The following is a 23,243-nucleotide window of genomic DNA, read 5'->3' as shown; positions in this document are numbered from 1 at the left end:
TATTTTTTATGTTTACCCGTTTAAAATGATTTTTAAGTTTTGTGGATTTAGGCATTTTGACATCAGTTTGGATCCTTTAAAGTTTTGATGTAGAGTGAATCAGCCAAATCAGTGCATACACGTTTTAATACGGCATTATATAATTCCAATAGGTTGTGACAATCCGCCAATAAGAAGTCAACTGAGCTATGATAGAAGGACCTACCTGTCAAATATATCGATAATATGTGTTGACGACGGGTATATTCTACATGGTACTCCGTTTATCATATGTCAAACAAATGGGTCTTGGACAGAAATGCCGCGGTGTTACCGAATAGGTATCTATTAAAATTTTTTTAAAGTAATATCTATTTTAAGAAAAATCAAGTGTTTATTGTTTTGTTTTTTTTTATTTGGGTTTCTATTCAAAAAAAAAAGCGGGGGATATAATTTTAAAATAAAAGGGTTTTTACCACAAGTCCGTAAAAGAAAACTAGAAAGGTTTTAAAATCTAAAAAATTATACCTTTGGGAATAATTTAGAGTTTATTGAGGGCGAAAGAAAAAAATATTGGGGAAATCATTGGATCATCAAATTCCGACACCCTTTGCACTGATTTTTCCCCTTTTCCCTTTGCAGGTACCGGAGGGGGGTGGCAATGCCCTTTTAGTCTTTTTTTGAGATTTTTGACGTAATTTTAAATCACCCCACTGGCTAGTTTTTTGGGTTTGTTTACAAAGTAAGAAGAGCTGTGGAAGACTTTTTACACAAAAAACGGTGACATATTGATATCACACCTGCCTTGCTATCCAGTTTCGATATCTTGGCAGTTATTTAATCGTTAAGACATCTATTCTTACTTATATTGGGAAATTCATAAATTAAAATTGGTTTGCATGATCTTTTGTAAGATGACATAGACCAGTGATAAACAATATGTTCCTTTTCATGTAGAGCATTATATTCTTTTGCAGACATAAAATAAATTACTCAATAATTGTTGAACACAATTCTTTTTTTTTTTAAAGTGAAATCTAAATGACATCAGAGGAAACCCCTTGTGTCTTTTTCGATTTTTGTACCATTATTTCATTATTTCTAATCAATTTGAAATATTTAGCTGTCTAGTTTACGTCAAAAATTGTTTTTATCAAATGTGTATCTATAGATATATTAATCTTTTAAGCGCGTTTGTCGAGAAGACATTCTTATGAAAAAAAAACGTACGTTTTTCTAAGTCCTTAAATTAATATAAAAAAGAGAGTAAGTTAAAACTACATTTAGTGCTCCTGCTAAAATTTTTGCACCAAACTGACTAGATAGAACTGACAGAAAATATAAGAACTACAAACACGGTAAGTCTCTGATTAGGGCAATTTAGGAATTTTATTTTTCAGATTGTGGTTCTCCTGCATCTCTTGAAAATTGGAATGATAGAGTATGCATACATCAACGTTCTATGAAGATTTTATTACGGTTACCTGTAACACTGGCTATAAAGGTTTCCTTGTGACAGGAATGTATTTCATTGTGCAGCCGACGGAAATTGGACATATTTAAATAAACAACGAATCAATAGGTAATTAAAAATCGTTTTCATTAAAGTGATGGAAGAGTAATGGATGGAAATTTTATAAAAGAATTTTTTGGGGAAATGTTTAGATTTTTTGAACGGAAAAACCATGTGATGCGAAAGCGTGGGGGTTATGATCCGGTTACTTTCCAAATATATTTGGGGCCGCGTAAACAAAAAAACCAAAACATTGTGTTTTTGCGCCCACCATGGATCTAGCCGGGTCTGCCCCTTTCCCGCATTTCTGATCAGGATCCATGCCTTTTTCGCTTCCCAAAACCCTTTTTAAAAAAGTAGAAAAAATTTAAATTACCCCTTTGATCAGACTGCGGGGATGCCCCAGGTTTTGGTCTGGACCCCCTGCGGGTCCCCCAAACGCTTTTTACGTTGGTTTTGTCGGGCGCGCTCTTTTTATTTATAATTTCCCTTTTACTTTTATTCATCATCCGCCATACATGTATTTGATATCAAAATGTTTTCAACTTGTTCGCAGCATTTGTTCTTTAAAGAAAACAAACTTAATACGAGTGCTTTAGAGATGTAGCAAGGCCTTACAATAGAATTTATTACAGTATTTACAGCAGTAAAATGCTGTTGTACCGATCATCATATGTACATCAGTGCATACAAACTACATTAATTTGTTAAAATGTTTATTGCAACATCTGACATATATATCTGACATATACAGTTTTCATTGATATACCCTTTTGTCATGATAATTCAATGAAATGTTTTGTATTAAGAAGTTTAGGTGTGTAATATATCAAATTTAATACGTATTTAGTAAATTTCAAAGAGAAAATATCAAATTTTGGACACGATAATCGGTAAAGGGATGTTATTACACATTGTACAGTAAGTATATTGTACTGGTTGTTAAACTAGCAAGGTTGAGTTATTTAAATACAGTATGCAATAGAATGAATATATTTCATTCAATGCGTTATCATTATTCAACCTGATACAAAAGATCCAAACGTAAAAAGGAAGGAGGAAAATTTTGCAAAAATTTATTCTTTATACTCTATTTCTTTTAATATAAAAATATATATTTTTAGGATAACTTTAACCTTATTTCGGTGTGATACTTAATCTAATAAGCTCTCTTCTTATTTTTATGGTACTTTCCAGAAAAACCCTTATTAACCTTTACTTTTCTAATTATATTTTATAGACTTATTTTAGGATCTAAGGATGACATTTCAAGAAAAGCGATTACACTATTTTGCATAAAAAATAGAGTTACGTACGGTTAATTAGACACTAGGATTTGCGGTCGCATTTTTATATCATTGTTGACTGACATATCCTGGTTCAAGTTAAAGTATAGTATTATAAAGCCTATATTTTGTTTGGACAATTACAATTTAATATGTCGTATGTCATATACCTAATATGCTGATACTCCCAGTCATTTTAACGCTTTTATGCGTTGTGTGATATTAACACTGTTTGAAAATGACTGATATCTAAAAAATCAAAATTGCCTTTACATCTAGGCTCTTGTCGAGTTTTCTAATTTAATGTTTCAAAGTTGTAAATATTTTTTTACAGTCTCTGTCTAAATACATCTAAAACTTTACTTTTTGAATTTTTGTTTGTTGCCAACTACTTGAAATACCTTCACATGATTAACATCTAACTAGCCAACAAATGTTTAATATTATATGCCCTTGAAATCTTATCATGATACATTTATTAGTATGGCAACATCATATTGTGTACATGTCATATATATTTTGTACATTCACATTCTAATATTTAAAACTAATATTAAACTATAAATATAAACTAACATATTGGTAGCTATCTAGAGAAAGTATCAATCATTATTGTCTTGCTGATATGTCTCTGTTAAATGTAGAAAATAACGAAAATAAACAATTTTGTCTTAAACATGGATTCAAAATTGTTAACAATAATTATTTTATGTACATGAAAGAAATATTTGTAAATTATATAAACTTGTCATCTCTTAAAAAGTCTTAAAATGTAAAGCTTGATAAAAACATAATAAAGTTGTAGATTTTGGAAAATAAAGGGAGACAACATAATAGAAAATCTACAACTTTATTATGTTTTTATCAAGCTTTACATTTTAAGACTTTTTAAGAGATGACAAGTTTATATAATTTAATTACTTTGAAACAATTCTTTTTAAAACAACTTGAAAATAGTTACATGTAATTAATATTTAAGTATACTTTACGACAAATTTCAATTTTCAAAAGTTTCATTGTTGTCTTCTTCGTATTTATGTGTTTGCATTGCGTTACATGTTCTAGTGAGATATGTTCAAGGACCCCATCGGGCTTTCATTTATTGCACACTTCTCTATACACACCATCGTCTTTCATATCTAGTCAAAAGCAAATTCAGTATATTTTTTATCTTGTTAAAGTTGAATTTTTTTTTAAATGAATTATATCTTTTGTATCTTTTATCTCGATCACACTTAAACTTTATTAAGTGTTATTTACTGACCTGCGTTGTGTTAACTTCATGGTCGCACTCTTATAACAGTAGAACATTCACACAAATATTTGATCAAGGTGCTTGAGAGTTATTGAAGGTTTATGTTCAAATGAAACATTGAACTTCTTCATGTGCATATAAAAGTTTACAAAGTATATCTTTCAGACGCGTAAATGGATATTTAAAAATCGAATTGTAAAATAAAAAAAGGACTACCGAGCTTTAAGACAAGTTTTGTTAAGTTTCTCTTATTGGCATTTTACACAACAGCCCGATGTTTGATTTTCTATAGTCTTAAAAAGCCCTTTCATATTGAATTCTATTTTCTTTTGATATTTATTTACCTTTAAAATGTTTATTGGAAGAAGTTTTCAATTGTATAGATAATGTAAAATTTACAAAATCTATAATCTATTGCATAATTGAAACGAACAATTTTCTGTTGTGTTCACGCATGATTTGAGGCAACGTACATTAATTGCATATACAATGTAATACATGATAGAAAAACAGTAATTTTCTCAACTGATACTAATCATTGTTAAGTAATAAATACGAGTACAGCGTCTTGCATATTCAATATATAGATGGTTTCAATACTGATTTATTAAATCTTGCGAAACTCGCATGATATAATTTTATTCAACTTATTCAAGAAATTTACTAATGAAGTTACACGAATATAATATTCTAATTACATGTATAACATTCCCATAAAGAACTGTTTACAGTATAAAAATCTTCAGTTCATTAACGCGCTTATAGTGTACTGCAGTAACGCTACATTACGCAATGTTTGTTTAATGTTATTGACGTTACGTCAAAATTAGATGCACGGTCGTGCAATACCGTTTTTACTCAGTCACAAAAGCGGCACGGGTTTGTGATTAACAGTGATTGCCAATACTTTGAAACTTTGAAATTCCTGTAAACTGACTGACTGAAACAAATACAATCTCATTAAAATCAGATCATAAATAACGCTACGCATGATGATCTGACATATACCCCTAGGCAGTCACCTTCTCGTGCTCTTTCAAAAAACCAATCATTGGTGAGCTTACATTATTTTGAAAGCGATGTGGCTTCTAATTTTAACCCCTGGAAAACCAATCCTGAGCAGGCAATTTCACAAGGTCCACTGACAAACAATCTTGCCCATTAAAAATTGACTCTTTATTTCGAGTTAATTTGTAAAGAATTACTTTAAACATTTTTTTCTAACCAAAATCAACAATTTGTTTAACTTCCACGTATACCAGTATTTGATACTTCTGTAAAAACCGGTTTGATTTCATGGCTAAAAAAGCTTTGTCGGGAAATTCGAATTATAAAGAAGCCGAAATATATACGGTGGTCATCAGGTCTACATGGAAGATATAAGTAGAACTACTTCAGTCAGATTGGAATTAAGTACTACGCTATAAATAATGTATTATATATTCGTTGTATTTTTTTTTTTTTTTGGGGGGGGGGGGGAAATGCCTCCGTTGCCGAGTGGTTAAGGTCGCTAACTTGAGATCACAGGTCCCTCACCTCTGTAGGTTCGATCCAGCTGGCTTACGGAAGGTCGGTGGTTCTACCCAGGTGCCCGCTCGTGCTGGAAATAATGCCCGGAGGGGCACCTTGGGTCTTTCTCCACCAATAAAGATGGAAAAAAATCGACGAAAAAATCTCGGCGGGACGCTCTAGGATGGCCCGACTTGAGTGTACGGTCGCCCATATGGGCTTTCCAGCGGCGACCTTAAATAAACGCATTAAAAAATTGTATTTTTGATAATCGGTTCTGATTGACTGAGTTTTAAGACCCGGACCATTTTCGCGAATTCATGAAAATGGATTGCACGACAGTGCATATACTTTGACATGACACCATTTACGTATAATACAGCAAGTTTGTACTGAATATGCGTGATGTTTATATTATCTATATACACGACTGCAGTCGATTTATGAACGAGTTTCCCCTTTTTCTCTTATAAAGAATGTTTGCAGAATTATAAATTCACTATGAAGATTCTGAGAAGGATCGGTTCGAGTTATATATACAAACAACCGTTTATATAGGACCATATAAACAGTCCAAAATCTTTGCTATATGCGCGTCAATAAAAAAAGATTAATTCACTGTAAACAGTCTTTTTTGGTATGTGATGAAAAGAATATTATATTCGTGTAGGTTTATTACTGACTTTATTGAAATCTTTTTAAATAAAATGATATTACATAAAAATTTCAACTTGTTCAATAAATTCAGTATTGAATCTACACTCATTCAGTATCCTCTATTTGGAACAATTTGTACCTTCTTTTCAGTATGAATGATATTAGTAACTCGTGCCTCTTGTATATTACCGTACTTTAATTTGATATACGGTCATGATCAGTGCAAACTACACGGGTAAACATAGTGCACAAGTTTAAACAGTGCAAGCGTATGCAGACCGAATAATTCAATAAAGCGGACAAGCTTACAATCTAAAATAAATTTAACATATCTTATATTAATTGACATGTGCTTTAACATAAGCAAGCAACCAATCGCTTACTTAATCTATAATATTCTTAATTCAGGTTTTAAAGGGACTTCAGTGAAGATTTTTTTCACATGTATTGACTGGACTGAAAATAATTTTTCGAGATTAATGTTTCATCTAATGTAGATCTTGACCGAAAGCTTGTGTTATTTAGTTTGATAATTTTGTTTGAATGGTGTTTTGTATAAGATATTTTGAATGAGCAGAAATTATTTTGTTGTATAAGGTATTTTCATTTTACTGATGTATATATGCAAATAAATATATCTATCTGTCTAACTTGTGTGCAGAATTTCTGATCATTCACCTATTCCATTTTTCCTGAATAATTATTGTAACTGTGAAAAAATGTCTTAAAATTGAAAAAAGAAAAAAAAAAGAACGAAAAATGCAATTTTCAAAATATGACTGGGTATATTTCTCGTTATCTTTTGCATATCTTTTTGTGACCTAGCTGATCTATGTAAGAAATTCAAAATTTATGCTTTTAGATTTTTGAACCTCATTGGATGTCCTTTAAGATGTTAGATAAGATTAAACAACATATATATTTTAAAATAGTTTTTATGCTGGAAAGGGGAAGAGTTACATTCATCGTTATGTTATAATAAAATGTTCATTTATATGTCAAAGTCAGCTAGACAACTTCCTCACATGTAAAAGGTTTATGTCTAGATTAAAATCGTAAACAATGAGCAGATATCGAGTTTGTATCATGATAGTAGTTATAATAAAATATGAAATAAACGTTAACCTTAAAAGTTTGAATGAAAGTATTTTATAAAGTTTCGTTTTACATGGGTGGCAGGTTTGGTAAAGTACTCTTATGAAGGCTCGGAATTATTACAAGCTTACGTGGTAACTTTCGGTTAAAAAATGTTATAAACGGGTATGCTTGATGACCTCAAAGATAACATCAGGTCATGATACACTAGTATAATCATTGCAAGTATAATTCACAAAGACATTTAAGCTTGTAAATCATTGGAACATACATTTCGGTAGCTTTTTCAGTGTTTTGAATGATGGCGGTAATGGTGAAATCTACGAATATATCTAACTTTCTGTTGAACGGCTATTTTATTTAAATTTAACTTCTTTAATTATAATATAGTAAAGAATGGATTCCAATACGACGTTATTGTGCTAAACTATTTAACCTAATTTTCATGAAAAAGATTGTAATAGCATTTCAAAATCACAAAAACATTGTCGGATTATTTGACTCTATTATCTTACAAGTTGAACAAATAAATTAAAGTTATCTTTTTACATGTATGTGGATGGTAAATAATAGATACTTACTTTGGCATCAGTTAAATCATACCTTCAATGGATATTGTTTACGCTAAGATGTGATTTTAGATGTTGACATTAGAGTTAAATGTCATTAACCATCGATTTATTGGTAAAAATCAATCAAACTTTATAGTCAGTGGTAATTAATTTTAACATGCTCTAAAGCCATCGTTAGTTGAAGTGTCTCAAGCATTCAAAATATAATGGCGGCTATATTTAAAGTTCGTTATGAACATATTACGTTAATGTTTGGAGCTTATAGTTCTGTCATCTGGATAATACTAACTGTAGTAACAACGTCTACATCACAACAATTTACACAACCGTTTATAGAGAATATGACAGACAACAACCTAACCGGTAATGATATAATATATCTTTGTTTAGTACACTATCTCTTAACTAACGTATAAAATTATTTTTACAAAAGAAAATAATTACAAATGTGCCTACTTATATAAACATTTTGTCATTTCAGTGGTATAGTATTTTTAGATGTATAGTTTTTGAATACCCGTCTTTTTCGGCTTTGAGTGCTCATTATTATCTTGCACAAACTCAAAAATTAGTATGTATTATTACGTGCATCGCGTGCATTCTCTGAATAAAATAATGCATGAAACTGCTACTGCTGTACTGCTGTGCTACTGCCAACTTCACGTTTTAAAATGTTGCTACGTCTACTGTGCTACTGCCAATTTCGCGTTTTATAATTTTGCTACTGCTACTGCTGTGCTACTGCGACTGCCAATTTCACGTTTCATAATTTTGTTACTGCTGCTGTTATGCTACTGCTAGTGCAAACTTCACGTTTTTATTTGTTTGGGTCGCCAGACCAACCAAATAATGGTAGCGATATTTCAGACCATGATATGCTTATTTGCAAAATTCGCAAGTAGTCCGTAGTCCGTAACGAACTCCTCGAAGCGGTTACTTCCCTTTATAAGCACACTAACGCCGAAAATTAGGGGGAGATCACTGCGTAAAGATGGTCAAATGACAGACGCATTAATTTTCAAACCTTCTCAGGGAAGAAAAAATAGTTCCCGATTGTTCGAAGATTTCTAATCTTGTGTAATTCCTTAACATTTCCACAAATTCCCGGTAGTATATTCAAAAATTTTGTTACGTGGAAGAATATCATTTTAATCAATGATTGGCTATTTCCGTAAAGCTTCGGATTATTGTGATCGCCTAAATGAACATTTATTATTTAGACTTTCAACATTTTGCTAAATTATTTCACAGATATGCATGCTTATATTAAGCTCCATGATTATTAACATCAGTGATAAACAACAGGTTTACAAAATATCTCGAAATTAATAAGGATTACAAACTCTTATTTAGAATTTCAGGCTGTTTTCTTATATCTTCCTGTGGTCTATGGGTTAGAAGCTCGTTTAGGAAGCAAGAGGTCTAGGGTTCAAATCCCAGTTAAATTGTTAAAGCCAAATAAACATTGAATTGAAGATCAGTGTTGCAGTTAGCCTCATAGCCAATTAACTACAGTGGAAATAGAAACAAATTGGTTTATAATCTCATAACCTTCACCTTTATGACATTCTGAAACCCAAACAAATTCAACGCCTTCTGTGCTTTGATATTATTTTTGCTTCTGACCACCTTTCTAAATTCCATTTTTTAGTTCCACACATTTTTTCTCGTTTAAGGGCACACGCTTTTTATAACTTGGGGACCATACGCCGCTTATCATGGAATGGAACTACTGTGTCACAATAATAATATCTGTCATATTTTGCGGTTTTGGGTGACCGAGGGACGGATATTCCGATCCGAACCGCAAACATATGTCACGCGACTCATCTGGAACCCCCCATGCCAGATGAAATTTCCGGCATGGGTAAAACTCACGGAAACGCCAGTCTGATATGCAAGAATAAAGGTTCTATGATGACCGCCGTATGAACACATCTGCGGATGATTCTAAATTCATGTTTAAATGTTGAATTCTGCTTGACAGTACCGTCCATAAACAGGCTTAATCAAACCGAGCCTGCAACATTTAAATTCTGTCGTATTGTGTTTCTTAAGGGATTCTTTTTCTCTAATTATTTTTCATACTGTGCATAAATCGTGTAATATTGCAACTGTTTTACAAAGGAAGTGTGAACCGTTTTAGAATTCCTCGTTTAGGAGAAGCACATACTTATATTAGAGATAAGTAGACTATGGAACTCGGGAAGTGGGGGGGGGGGGGGGGGGGGGGGTTACAAATAAACTTCTACAGTGACAACTTGGTTAACACTTAGTAGTGCACCGTACAATTATAATGGTAAAACTTTGTTAAGATGTCGAATTTCGGGCAACATCTTTTGCTTTTTGCGACGGACGCGCCCTCAGGCGCGTTCAGAGCTAAGTCATCTACACATGGGATTTCGTTGGCTACACTCGCGCAATGTGTCCTAAACCAATTAACAGCCCAAGAAATAGTACATGAATTTGATCCTTCAAAACTCCCATACTTTGTCTGGATATCTTAATGTCTTCCATATTTAGCCTTTTCAATTTCAAATTAAGTTATCCAAGTTAAAATATGAACGTATATTATTGATAAAAACGTTGTAGTCCCGTAGTATTATTGCGCAATATGCAAATTACTGCTGAAACGATTTACCGCTGTCGAAAAAGTAGGACAGCAAATTATACTACAATAAAGTGTAACCTCTGAGTTCCAAGACATTATTAGTAGGAAATAAATATTTCTACATTATACAAAACATTATTATTAACAAATCAAAAGTTTTTCGTGACTCTAGGATAACTCGCGCATTAATAAAAGAAGAACTATTTTCGTGACTCATACCGCGGGTTTTAGCTGAATATTCAGCAGTTATTAATATATTAGATACAGTTCAATGGCTAGTATAAATATCTATTTTTGAAAATGCATGTAAGACACTTTAACCGCCATGTAGTCTTGAAATCATGGTAAGGAAGTTATAATATCAGTTCTACTTCCGATTCTTGTGTTTTGTTTACATATTTTACTAGGTCATGATATGAGTTAACCTTCGATATTCTAAAAATAGATTCTGCTTTACCTGTTCTGATTTTTGGACAGGCGATTAGGAAGTACAACCAGCGGATTGTAATGCAATAGTTTTAGAAATGCTATACAATTGTAAGAAGCAAACAAGTTGAAAATGGAATTTAGTGTGAAGTTGAAAAGGACAACTAAACACTGTAGTGCTTAAGTGACATTTAAATTAAAATAAAAACGATGTGCTCTGGCCTCTACATCTTTACCTTGTAAATAAAAAAATCTAAGAAATACACTATTAATTGCTGATGATTTTAACCAATTTTTTTTTATGAGACATATCCAAGAGAAATAAAAATACAAATGACTTATATTTTATTGTCTGTATGCCCACTATGATATAACACGAAGCAATTCTAAATAGCATTCTCAAATGTACAATGTATTATGTTTGAAGTTTATTTGCCTGGATTTATTCTAGAAATATTTCGTTGATAGTTTTTTTTTTTTTTTATTTACATATCATTTCTTAGAATAAATCGATAAGGACACTGATTTACAAGTTTTGACCAGAGTTTTTAGGCATAAATTTCATTCTGTATTTAAGTGCTTGAAAGTAGAAAATCTGAATTATATCAATTTGGGACACAAAATATATTGCTCTACAAATCTCGAACTTGTATGGAACAAATTTTCTCTGTTATATATTTTGTGTTTTGTTTTTATTTTGTTTTGTTTTTCTAAAAGAAGCCTTGGTGTCTCTCCGGTTGCATGTCCGTCGCATTCAGTGCTGCAGCACTTTGATTATTTAATGAAACAGGAGCATTAAAATGAGGCTGGTCCAGTTATCATTGTCTCTTGGACGCTTCTGAAGATGGATGGAAATTTGTAGTTACCATGATCATCCATGAAGCGGTTCTGTTAAATTTTTTCCATTTTGTAATGCAGAGAGACCTTTCTTCACATTGGCCTTATTTACTGATAAAAAAAATTCAATATAAAAGTAACATCAAAGTTAGTTCTTGTAAATGATTTTAATCAAACTGCACTAATTCATACGGTGAAAAGAAATGAATGAATAAAGATAGGATCAGCTATACATCCTCTTTGTATAAGAACTTAACATCTATATGTTTCATGCTTAGATGAACTTGTTGATTAAATAGTGTTTGTTTGTTATGCTTTGTAAAAATGTATAAAGTAAATAAACGATAAATACTCACGCACCGTTAAGCTTATGATACTTCACAACATGAAATGTTTTATGTTTACTTTATTATTTGCTTTTAGTAATATATTTTATTATTTTATTCAGAGAATGCACGCGGTGCACGTACTTAAAAATATACTATGCTCAAATTTGATGTTTGAAAATATTGATAATTGCTACACAGTCTCTTTGTAAATATAAAATGAACATGTTTGACTTGATTTAAAGTAGATATGCCATGTTTTAAACTCTACACACTATATGTGGACATAATATGAATATATAATGTCATTAAAAAAACTGCAAGTTTAAAAAAAAAAAGACCAACTTTACTTGACCAGTGATAAGGAATGCAGCTTCCCATACATAGTTTATATATTCTTTTATTGAAATTAAACATACTCAGTAAAAATGTCAATACATTTCTGCAATAAAAATATTTTATCCAAAGATGAGCATAGTATATCTTTAGTAAGTATTATGCTGAATATTACTGTTTTGATTTCCAATAAACGAAATTAATGAAACATTAATTATAAACAGCCTGGGTTTGCTACTTTATACTTTAAAAATAAATTTGTATACATTTTTTATGAAATTAAGGCGCTTTTTATAGATTGTATTTAGTAAACTTAAAAAAAGCATTAAACAAAAACTTTAAATTTTTTTTGTTCAATTACTTTTAGATTCAATACATAAACCACGACAAAGACGTGTAATAAAGCGATATAATAAAACGATATTTATTGTATGTAACAATCCTAAAATAATTTTGCGTTCTTTTGAATAGGTTCCAAAGAAAACCCCTCTTTATCAAACATATTTTATCCATTCCTCTCGTCAATACATAACCCTGAAAGTGGCGGACATAACGGATAGTAAAAATAAATACATCCGTCCGCCCGGTTGTTAATTGTTTAACGGTATGGGGTAACTTTTTCAATCTCTATTGTTTGTTTTATCTATTAAAATAGTATGATTTTTATTTTAAATAAATAATGCCATCGCAATCTAACGTTAATTTTTTTGAAGCTCTAGTCTTCATGTATTTATAAGAAATTTGTCTAATTGAGGCTACCAGCGGGAAAACATATTTTTATAATAATAATAATAATAATAATAATAATAATAATAATAATAATAATAATAATAATAATAAAAGTAATAATAATAGTAATAATAATAATAATAATAATAATAATAATTATGATAATAATAGTAATTATAATAATAATAATAATAATAATAATAATTATAATCATAATAATAATCATAATAATAACAGCGGGAAAATCGATTTTTTTATTCAAGTTAATAATGAAGAAGTAAGATTTTAACTCGTATTTAAGCATAAAATAAAAAATAAACTCTGTGTGTGTGTGTGTGTGTGTGTGTGTGTGTGTGTGTGTGTACGTGTTCGTATGCGTGTGATCGTGTTCGTGTGTGTGTGCGAGAGAGAGAGAGAGCGTTCGCGTGCGCATACACGTGCGTGTGATGTAATTTCATTTCATCTCGTGAACTTCACTACAGTTTTCTCACACATGCCAGCCACTCGTAATAATACTATTTTTGAAGCTCGCTGATGAAATAAGATTTATCTTGACATACTCTATTTAATACCATCGCAACGGTTCGTCATTAGCGTTATATACGCATAGCGTAGAAATCACGCTTTAACCGTTTCACTACCGGCGTGTCGGGTGATGCTACGGTGTTCCGTTAGGGTCAGCGCGTTTTCTCTGATAACGAAAAGCGCAAAACATGATTGTACGATAGTGACAGTGCGATAGTACGATGGTGACAATACGACAGTACGATGGCGAAGCACGACAACACGATGGTGACAGTTCGTCGTACTGTCACCATCGTACTGTCGCACTGTCACCATCGTACTTTCGTATTGTCATCATAGGACTGTCGCACTGTCACCATCGTACTTTCGTATTGTCATCATAGGACTGTCGCACTGTCACCATCGTAAATTCGTATTGTCATCATAGGACTGTCGCACTGTCACCATCGTAAATTCGTATTGTCATCATAGGACTGTCACACTGTCACCACCGTACTGTCGTTTTGTCGTCTGTCGCGTTAGGCATGTGCATAATTAAATAAAAACATGGAAGATAACGTTGACGGTGCCATAAAGTCTCCTTTTTTACAATGGCCTAACATACATGAAAATACTTGTATTGATTAGAGTAGTTTTAAATTGAAGTTGATAAAAATTGTCCAGGTCTTTTAAGAAAATACTATGTTTTACAAATAAGTAAAATACAAAATTTCTAGATTATGCCTATCTGTTGAAATACAAATTATGAAGACACAGGTGTACATTTTTATCATTAAGCTCTATTTATGTAGCTAGATCTTGACTCTGTTAACTTTTGATTTCCTTGAAAGTTGATCTTTGATAAACTTAAGATTACTTTAGTAAAGATTTGTTTATAAAACGCCGGTTTACGTTTCGCAAGCTATGTTGAGTGAAATGTTTGAATGTTTGAAATGTTGGACTGTCACCATCGTACTGTCGTGTTTCTCCATCGCGCTGTTTTCGACCGCGACTTTTTTAAAGTTACATTTACCGCATAAAACGTCGAGGCTTTATGCTCAAACTCGACTATTGCAATGTATGCATCAAAACAAAATATCGCGGATTATAATGGCCGCAATAGGATATGTAAGTCATGTCATGTGACTTGCGAGATTTTACGAAATTTTGCACTTCCGGGTTCAAATAAATATCAACAACATTGATATCTATATCGGGTAATACTTGTATGCCGGTTGGAAAGTAAAAATTAAACGGAAACGCGAATGATCTGTGGAAATTGGCAAAAAAAATTGTTTTGTAACGAAATGCAAATGTGAAAGTATTAAAATACAACAATTACGATTACCTGACATGTTGGTATAAACATATTTATTTAAGCTCGATTGCGAAACATGACATGAACTATTATTAAAGAACCATAAAGGGACTTAACTGATGTTACTTGACATAAAAGTACTTGAAGTAAATTTTCATTACTTATGTACCATTTTAGAGATCATTCGCCAGAAAAGTTATTTTTAATGCAGAAGATGACCCTAAAATGATAAACGAATAGGGCTATGATAAACACGAAATATGATATTTTATATCCATAAAAGTATAATTCATTATTGTCTTCTGCGCATCAATCGGTTTTAAATGTCCCAGTTATTTTATATAAAAATACAAAATTGATGTTTTTAGGCTTTTAAACCTCAGTGAACGGGAAACTTTTATATAGTATAACAAAGTAACTTGCGCGTTCTTTTCTAATGCGTGAGTAAGCATATTAATTGTGTTCTTGTTCTTTTTTCCTTATTTTGGTTTATTTGGGGAATATTTTTTTCTTTCGTTCTCATTTCACATAGTGAATATTAATGTTACCTTTGTGTAGATAAAATCATACGAGGATTAAGGCATTTCAACGTATAACTTTTCATGCCTACTGTCATGTAAACAATGATATATGAAATAAGAGACGCGCTTTTATTGAAAATATATTGTATAGGGTTGCACATACCATAACCAGCACTATACTGACCTGCTTATTTTCAAATCGAAATTCAAAATGTTTTAAACAGGAATCAAAATACTAGCTGGTGAATTTAAAAAAAAAGAGAATGGGGTTTTTAATTGGAATATACATTGTTTACATAAGCCTTCGTGGAATTAATGCAATAGGTAAAATATATTTATTTTCAAAATGTTTCAGTTTTTATAGTTTATAAAAACATAACTTTGATGAGAAGAAAACCTTTTACTTGCAAATCTTGTGCCAGATGAGTTTTACTTTTTTAATGAATTTCACTATATTGTTCATGTCGCTACAATTTTTAGGTTGCTATTTTTCCCCCTGTTTTTATATTTTGATTCTGTATCTTATTATTGTATCACTTTGATAAGACTATATCTAAATGAGCCGTGTCACGACAAAAACAACATAGTGGGTTTGCGACCAGCATAGATCCAGACCAGCCTGCGCATCCGCGCAGTCTGCTCAGGATCCATGATGTTCGCTTACCAACTCTATTACAAGTAGAGAAACTGATAGCCAACAGCATGGATCCTGATCAGACTGCGCGGATGCGCAGGCTGGTCTGGATCCATTCTGGTCGCAAACCCATTATGTTGGTTTTGTCATGACACGGCTCAAATAATAAAATATCCAAGAAAGAAAAAGTACAGCTTTGTTCTCTCCACACATCAACCGTCAACTGTTTTATAACAAACAAATAAGGAAACATACCTGTACACTTCATATGTTGTTGTTTTTAGCCTTAGATATATCTTTTAAAATGCTGTGAACGAAAACGATAGTTTATATAAAGTTTATATTCAATGAAAAGACCCCCCCCCCCACAAAAAAACAAAAACAAAAAAAAAACTAATTTTTTTTTATTATTATATTTTCTTGAGGTATCGCTTTAAAAGCTCGAAAAGATTATTAGCAAATTTCACGAGTATATAAAAAAGTTAGATAAATAACAACGTAACATTGTATCTGGGTAATAGTTCGTCCCTATACATTGAATGTTTTAAGACTTGAAATTATTTAATCGTTTTACATGTACGTTTGCCTTCAAAATAAATACATAGTTATTAAGTATAATTTACATAGGGTATTGAATATATTGAATGTGTAAAATTGTTAAGATCTTATTTTAAAAAAAAACTCTTTTGTGAAAAAAAAACTGACTCTTTTGTAAAACTATTTACAATTATACAATCGTGATAAGCGCGTGACTTTGTGCATTGACAACTTTACCGGATATACAGCAGATAATTGTTTGTAGAGGTGTTTCTTCTACTTGAGAATATTTTAATATTTTTAAGGACGTGAAGCGCTAGTAAAATCAAAACAATTAATATTTTGAAGTAAATCATAGTCCAACATTTATATATAAATAAAAATAAACAACAAAGAAGTTTTTAGGGGGTTTCGAATTTTTTTGGGTTTAGAAAAGACCTGCCTAAATTGGCACAGAACGAATATTATAATATTATTCAAATATATTTAAATGATATTTTCTTTGACCCTACGAAAATCTCTAATGGTAATTCGTCCTTGGGAACCAAATGTACCGAAACCAATAGAACGGGAACCAAATGTACGGAAACCAAATGTACAGGAACCAAATGCTCAGGAACTCTGATTTTAACAGTATGACATGACTTACACGGTACTGATATATCTCACCCAAAACACCAGATACAAATCGTTTCACGAGTATTGAAACATATACTTTGAGTTATTTAATTACCTCTTTACAAGCGATATAATGCTGCCCTAGTTGTTTTGTATTTTGATTGTTTTTTTTTATATATAATTTGCTATTTACCGCTGTTTTGTTTAATAATTATTGTATATTTACTTCCTGTTTGTATTATTTATGATACACTGACTGAATAAATTTGAGATGAGATAAAATGGGACTGCATTAGGTCTGATTTCATTTTCATTCAACCATTTGGCAATAACGTCCGGATATTTAACACTTAAAGTAATTATATACAGATAGATAGATAAAAATTGTGGTATCTATTGTGTGATTTTTTATACTAAACGGATATCCTGAATAGTTAAGTAATTACCCAAACTTAGCATAGTTACGTTATTGCTATCTATCAAAGCACTAATTAATTAACCAACGTCAATTTCATTTAATTTCTGTTAATTCTAAATTATTTCAATTTATTTACGCATGCGATTCGCTTGTCGAAAAAAACACTATGAAGGTTCATCGAATATTGCCTCGTTTTGAAATGTAAACCGGTTTTGCATTGCGTTTGCTTCAGAGGCTTGGCTGGTTGATAAAGATAAAGTATTTTTGGTAATATAATTTGTAGTACACATGTATAACTCGAGGATATATACCGGTAATATAATTCACTTAATATTCATGAACTAAAGTACCACCTATATCAACTTATATTTTTTAATTTCAATGGATTATGAATATAACTCTTATTACTTAGTCAGAAGTATAACGAATTTGTATTGTGTAGGATTAGGGCTAATATATGATAATGTTTTATTTTTGGGGTTCGTAATAGTGCGTATAGTAATCAAATATGTTAACGTATGAACTGCAATGTGATTCTATTGACATTTGACGAACTACGCAAGGTGGTCTTTGTCAATGAGAATTAACATAATTATCTATTAAGGATGTCTTTTTTCTCTTGGGCACAGAGGTGACAATACACACAATATTTTTCTTTCAATACTCGTTCCCGCGAAAATCCCGTGGGAACAAGTAACTAAGTCATGGGAACGAGATAAAAAAGATGCAGTTAAAAAAAGTATTGCATTTGAAATAAAATAGCCAAATAAAAAAAAGAACCGTGCTATAAAAAAGAACAGCGTACGTAACCTATGTCGAGAGAACGACTTACTTACTCGTGAAAACGAGTAAGCTATATGTCGAGGGAACGAGTTAGCTATATGTCGAGGGAACGAGTTAGCTATATGTCGAGGGAACGAGTTAGCTATATGTCGAGGGAACGAGTTAGCTATATGTCGATGGAACGATTTAGCTATATATTATGAGGGAACAAGTTACCTATATGTCGAGGGAACGGCTTACTTACTTGTGGGAACGAGTTAGCTATATGCCGAGGGAACGAGTTAGCTTTATGTCGAGGGAACGATTTAGCTATATGTTGAGGGAACGACTTACCTATTTGTCGAGGGAACGACTTACTTACTTGTAGGAACGAGTTTAGTATGTGCAGAGAACGAGTTAGCAAGATGTCTAGGGAACGAGTGAGCTTGTCGTGGGAACGAGTAAGCAATATGTCGTGGGAACGCATTAGCTATATGTTGTGAGAACGAGTTAGCAATATGTCGTTGGAATCGAGTGAGCCTAATCGCGTGGGAACGAATTAGCTTTATGTCGAGGGAACGAGTTAGCTATATGTCGAGGGAAGGACTTAATAAATCGTGGGAAGGAGGTAGCTATATGTCTTGGGAACGAATAAGCTATATATCGTGAAAACGAGTTAGCAATATGCCGAGGGAACGAGTTAGCTTTATGTCGAGGGAACGATTTAGCTATATGTTGAGGGAACGACTTACCTATTTGTCGAGGGAACAGGACTTACTAGGCTTGTGGGAACGAGTTTGTATTGTGCATGAGAAGAGTTAGCAAAAGGATGTCTAGGGAACGAGTTGAGCTTGGTCGTGGGGAAGATGTAAGCAATTCTGTCGTGGGAAAAGCATTAGGGCTATATGTTGTGAGAACGAGTTAGGCAATATGGGTTGGAATCGAGTGAGCCTTATTCCGGCGTGGAACTCGAATTAAAGCTTTATGTCGAGGGAACGAGTTAGGCTATATGTTCGAGGGAAGGACTTAATAAATCGTGGGAAGGAGGTAGTATATTGTCTTGGGAACGAATAAAGCTATATAATCGTGAAAACGAGTTAGCATATTTTCGTGGGAACCAGTTAGCAATATGTGGTGGGAAATGAGTTAAGCCAATTTGTCGGGGGAAAAGTAAGCAATATGTTTGTGAAAAATGTTAGCTATATGTTCCTGGGTACTTAGTTGGCTATATGTCGTGGGGACCGAAATTTTAGCTATATGTTCTGGGAACAAATAAGCCTATAATGTCGTTGGAAACGAGTTTAGTCTATATGTTCGATGAAACGAATAAGCAATATGTCTTTAGAACGAGTTAGAAATATGTTCGTTGAACGAGTTTAGCAATAATGTTTTGTGGAAACGAGGTTAGCGATATGTCTCGGAACTAGTTAGCTATTTGTTGTGGGAACAAGTTAGCTATATGTAGTGGGAACGAGTTAGCTATATGTATTGGGAACGAATTTAGATATATGTCGAGGGAATGGAGTTAGCCTATAATGTGTCGAAGGGGTTGGAACTTACTTTTTCGTGGGAAGGAGGTAGCTCTATTGTGGAGGGAACGAAATAGCTATATGATGTAAGGGAACGAGTAATTCTAAAGTTGGAGAAAATGAGTAAGCTATTGTAGTGGAAACGAATTAGATATATGGTTGGGAAAAGAGTTTAGTTTTATTCGTGGGAACGGAGATAAAAGTATACTTTCGTGGAAAAATTTTTGGCTTTTTGTCGTGGGAAGAATTAGCATAATGTCGTGGGGAACAGTTAGCCTTATATGTCGTGGAAACGAATTTAGCAGTATGTCTCGGAAACGGCTAGTTTATTGTCGTTGCGAAACGATTTAGCAATTTGGTGTTGGGGAAAACGAGTTATAATATGTCGTTAGGAAAGATTTTAGCATATGTCGTGGGAACGATAAACATATTGGGTCGTGAGAAGCGTTTTTGGCTAGTAATGTGTGGGAAAGAGTTTGGCTATATGTCGTGGGAAGAGTTTTGCTATATGTCCGTGGGAACGAGTTTGGCTATTGTTCTGAGGGAATCGAGTTAGCTATATGTGTGGAACGCGTTTAAGAATTATGTCATGGAACGAGTAAGCTATATTTCGTTTTGTAACGAGTTAGCTGTTATGTCGTTGGGAACGAGTTAGCTTAATGTGTGGAAACGAGTCAGCTATAATGTCATGGAAACGAGAAATTTTAAGTCTTCCACGATTTTCCACGACTAGCCTTAAAACGCTTTGAAATAACTTCCCTGCTGGTCGAAACAATAGTGTCCATTTGGGTATGTCTACTCTTTCTCTTGGTTTTTAAAAACACAGGTCATTTTAAAAAATTGTAATTTGGCAAAGTGTGGTCATGTAATTTGAAATTGGGGCTTATTAAAATGTTAAAGGGGCGAATAATTGCCAGCCAAGGGCGGCTTTCTTGTTTTTATTTAAACCCATATTCTTTAGAATTGCCCGGCATTTAGTGGTTTCAGCCATCGATATTACCCGAGTGAGTTTGATCTCAAAGTGTTGAGTCTCCGCATTTTCATGTGTTTCTCTATTAATACAAATGGTTTATCACTGTTAGTATTTTTTGCTCATTTTTCGTGAAGTATATTGTTGTATTTCAGCTTTGCGCAGTAAATGCAATGTTCCGGGGAAAAATTTTTAAACTTGAACAGGGGCGAGTGAATGCAAAGTGCCCTTTTAGTTTTTGTACATGTAATATTGTATAAAAGGGGGTGGTATCAGCTTTTCATTTTTCCCAGGTCAATTTTTTAAATTGGGTTTAGAGTGCATTTAACGTTTTTGGGGTTTAAAAAAAAATTTTTGGGCCCTTTTGGGTTTCCAAACTTGATTAAATTTAATGTTTTTAAAAATGGATTTAAAATGTTAGATTTTCAAAAGCTTTTTATAGGGTTTTGTACAATGTTTTAACGACATTCTTATTTTATTTACATGGTTTTGAAACTGTGTACTTTCACATAATTAAAAGCTTTAAATTAGTTGTATTTTGTAAAAAAACATTCATCAAATTACATTTACTTTGGTTTTTCCGTGTACATCATTATATATTGCATTTTTTGTTTAAAATGCTTACCTCCAAAGATTAAGCGTTGTTTAGGGTTTGGGTACTGTGCAAATCAAAAACAATTATGGCTTTTGTGTTTGTACTTTTGTAAAAAAAAAAAAAAAAAAAAAAACAAAAAATTATGGGCTTTTTAAAGGGTTGTATGTGTACATAAAAAAATTATAGCTTTTTGCATGGTTGAAAATGTTTAAAAACAAAACGGGGAATTTAGCATTTCATGGTTGTCCCTTTTTTCTTTAAAACAAAAAAAAAGCATTTATTGGTTGTAAAAAGTTTTACTAAAATTAAAATTCCCACACAGAGATTAAGCTTTTAAATTTTGGGTTTTTAAACTGTGACATAAAGTAAAAAAAACATTTTTTTTTGGTTGTTCATTTTTTTATTTCACAAAAAATATAGAAGTATAGGGTTTTCCCTTCTCACCCTTTTTCGTTTGGGTTGGAGATCCGCCAGGTTTTGAAGAAAAGGGAAATAAACTTAACCTATATTTAAACAATATGAAAACGGTTTGGGAAAGGAGAAAATTGTATTTTTTATTTGCCCGGAGGGTTTTATGCTATTTTTCAGGGGCCCCCCCCGGGATATAGGGGTGTGTGAAAAAGGAAAGGTGACAGATGTCTTCCTTTTTGCCTACGGGGGTAAAATGTTATGTAGCATTTTTTTGAGTAAAATTTTAAAAATGATAGGGCTATGAGACTGTTTGGATTGTAAAATCTTTTTTAAAATAAAAAATTTTTAATAAATTAACGTGTTGTCTTGTTAGTAGTTTTGGGGCATAAAACCTACCGCAATTTAATTTAAACTAAAAATTTTTAACCCTTCCGGGAATTTTTTTAAGGGCCGCATTTTTTCCTTTAAAAATTTGAAAATGGAACTTTGATTAGCCAAATGAAATAATTTCAAAATATCAAAAATTGAACTTCGCTTTGTTAACATTTGAAAAGAGAATGACCAAATGAATAAGTACATTTTCAAAGATTTTTATTGTTACAAATAATTTAATTACACTTTTAGCTTTTCATAACTCTAAATTCTAAAACAACTTTTATAGACTGTGGGAATTTACCAGCTATAACTAATGGCAACTTGACCCTTGATGATGCTGCAAACACTACTGTCGGTAACACAGCAACAGTGTCTTGTACTGATGGATACACGGAAAATACCGCCAGTATTACATGCTTAGATACAGGACAATGGGAAGTTGCTAACTGTACTTTGATAGGTAAGAATCAATAATCTTTGAAACCTGGTATAGTAAAAAAAACAAAAAACAAATAAAAATAAAAAATAAAATAAAAACCACTTTACATCAATAGTTTAATATATGTTGCCTTTTACCTAGGTTACTAAATTTCAACCCGGATGTTATGTGTGTTATCAATTTAAACGAAAATTTAAAACGTTTCGTGCGACTATTTTTTTTATGTGTAACGGCAGCCATTGTTTTGATTCTATTCCCTACATATTACATATGAATCATATATCAAAAATGAATGATTATTTTGCTCTTTGTTTAACTTACATTAGTATAATAACATAAAATTTCGTTCAGAAACTCGATGTTGTTCACAAGCACATAAAATATGAAATGACGTCACATTAACCCATCCCATGCTCTTAAACGAACTTGTCCGACAATTTTGGGGAAATGTCAAACTTTCTACTGAAAACTAACTGAATAC

At 32.2% G+C, this 23,243-nt stretch overlaps 1 protein-coding gene across 1 annotated transcript in view; it reads left to right on the top strand.

Annotated features, from left to right (window-relative positions):
• LOC132716109 (sushi, von Willebrand factor type A, EGF and pentraxin domain-containing protein 1-like) overlaps positions 1-22,797 on the top strand; it is a 31,961-nt gene extending 9,164 nt beyond the window's left edge. The window contains exons 3-4 of the mRNA XM_060699288.1: positions 153-320; positions 22,610-22,797. Coding sequence (XP_060555271.1) covers positions 153-320; positions 22,610-22,797 — 356 coding nt within the window. The remainder of the gene's footprint in view (positions 1-152; positions 321-22,609) is intronic.
• Positions 22,798-23,243: the final 446 nt, after the last annotated feature.

The sequence above is a fragment of the Ruditapes philippinarum genome, unplaced genomic scaffold (assembly GCF_026571515.1).
Source record: "Ruditapes philippinarum isolate M1 unplaced genomic scaffold, ASM2657151v2 ctg4473_1_1_1_1, whole genome shotgun sequence".
Classification (NCBI taxonomy): Eukaryota; Metazoa; Mollusca; class Bivalvia; order Venerida; family Veneridae; genus Ruditapes; species Ruditapes philippinarum.
The sequence above is the reverse complement of the archived record's forward strand: the minus strand, read 5'-3'. Positions and strand labels throughout refer to the sequence as shown.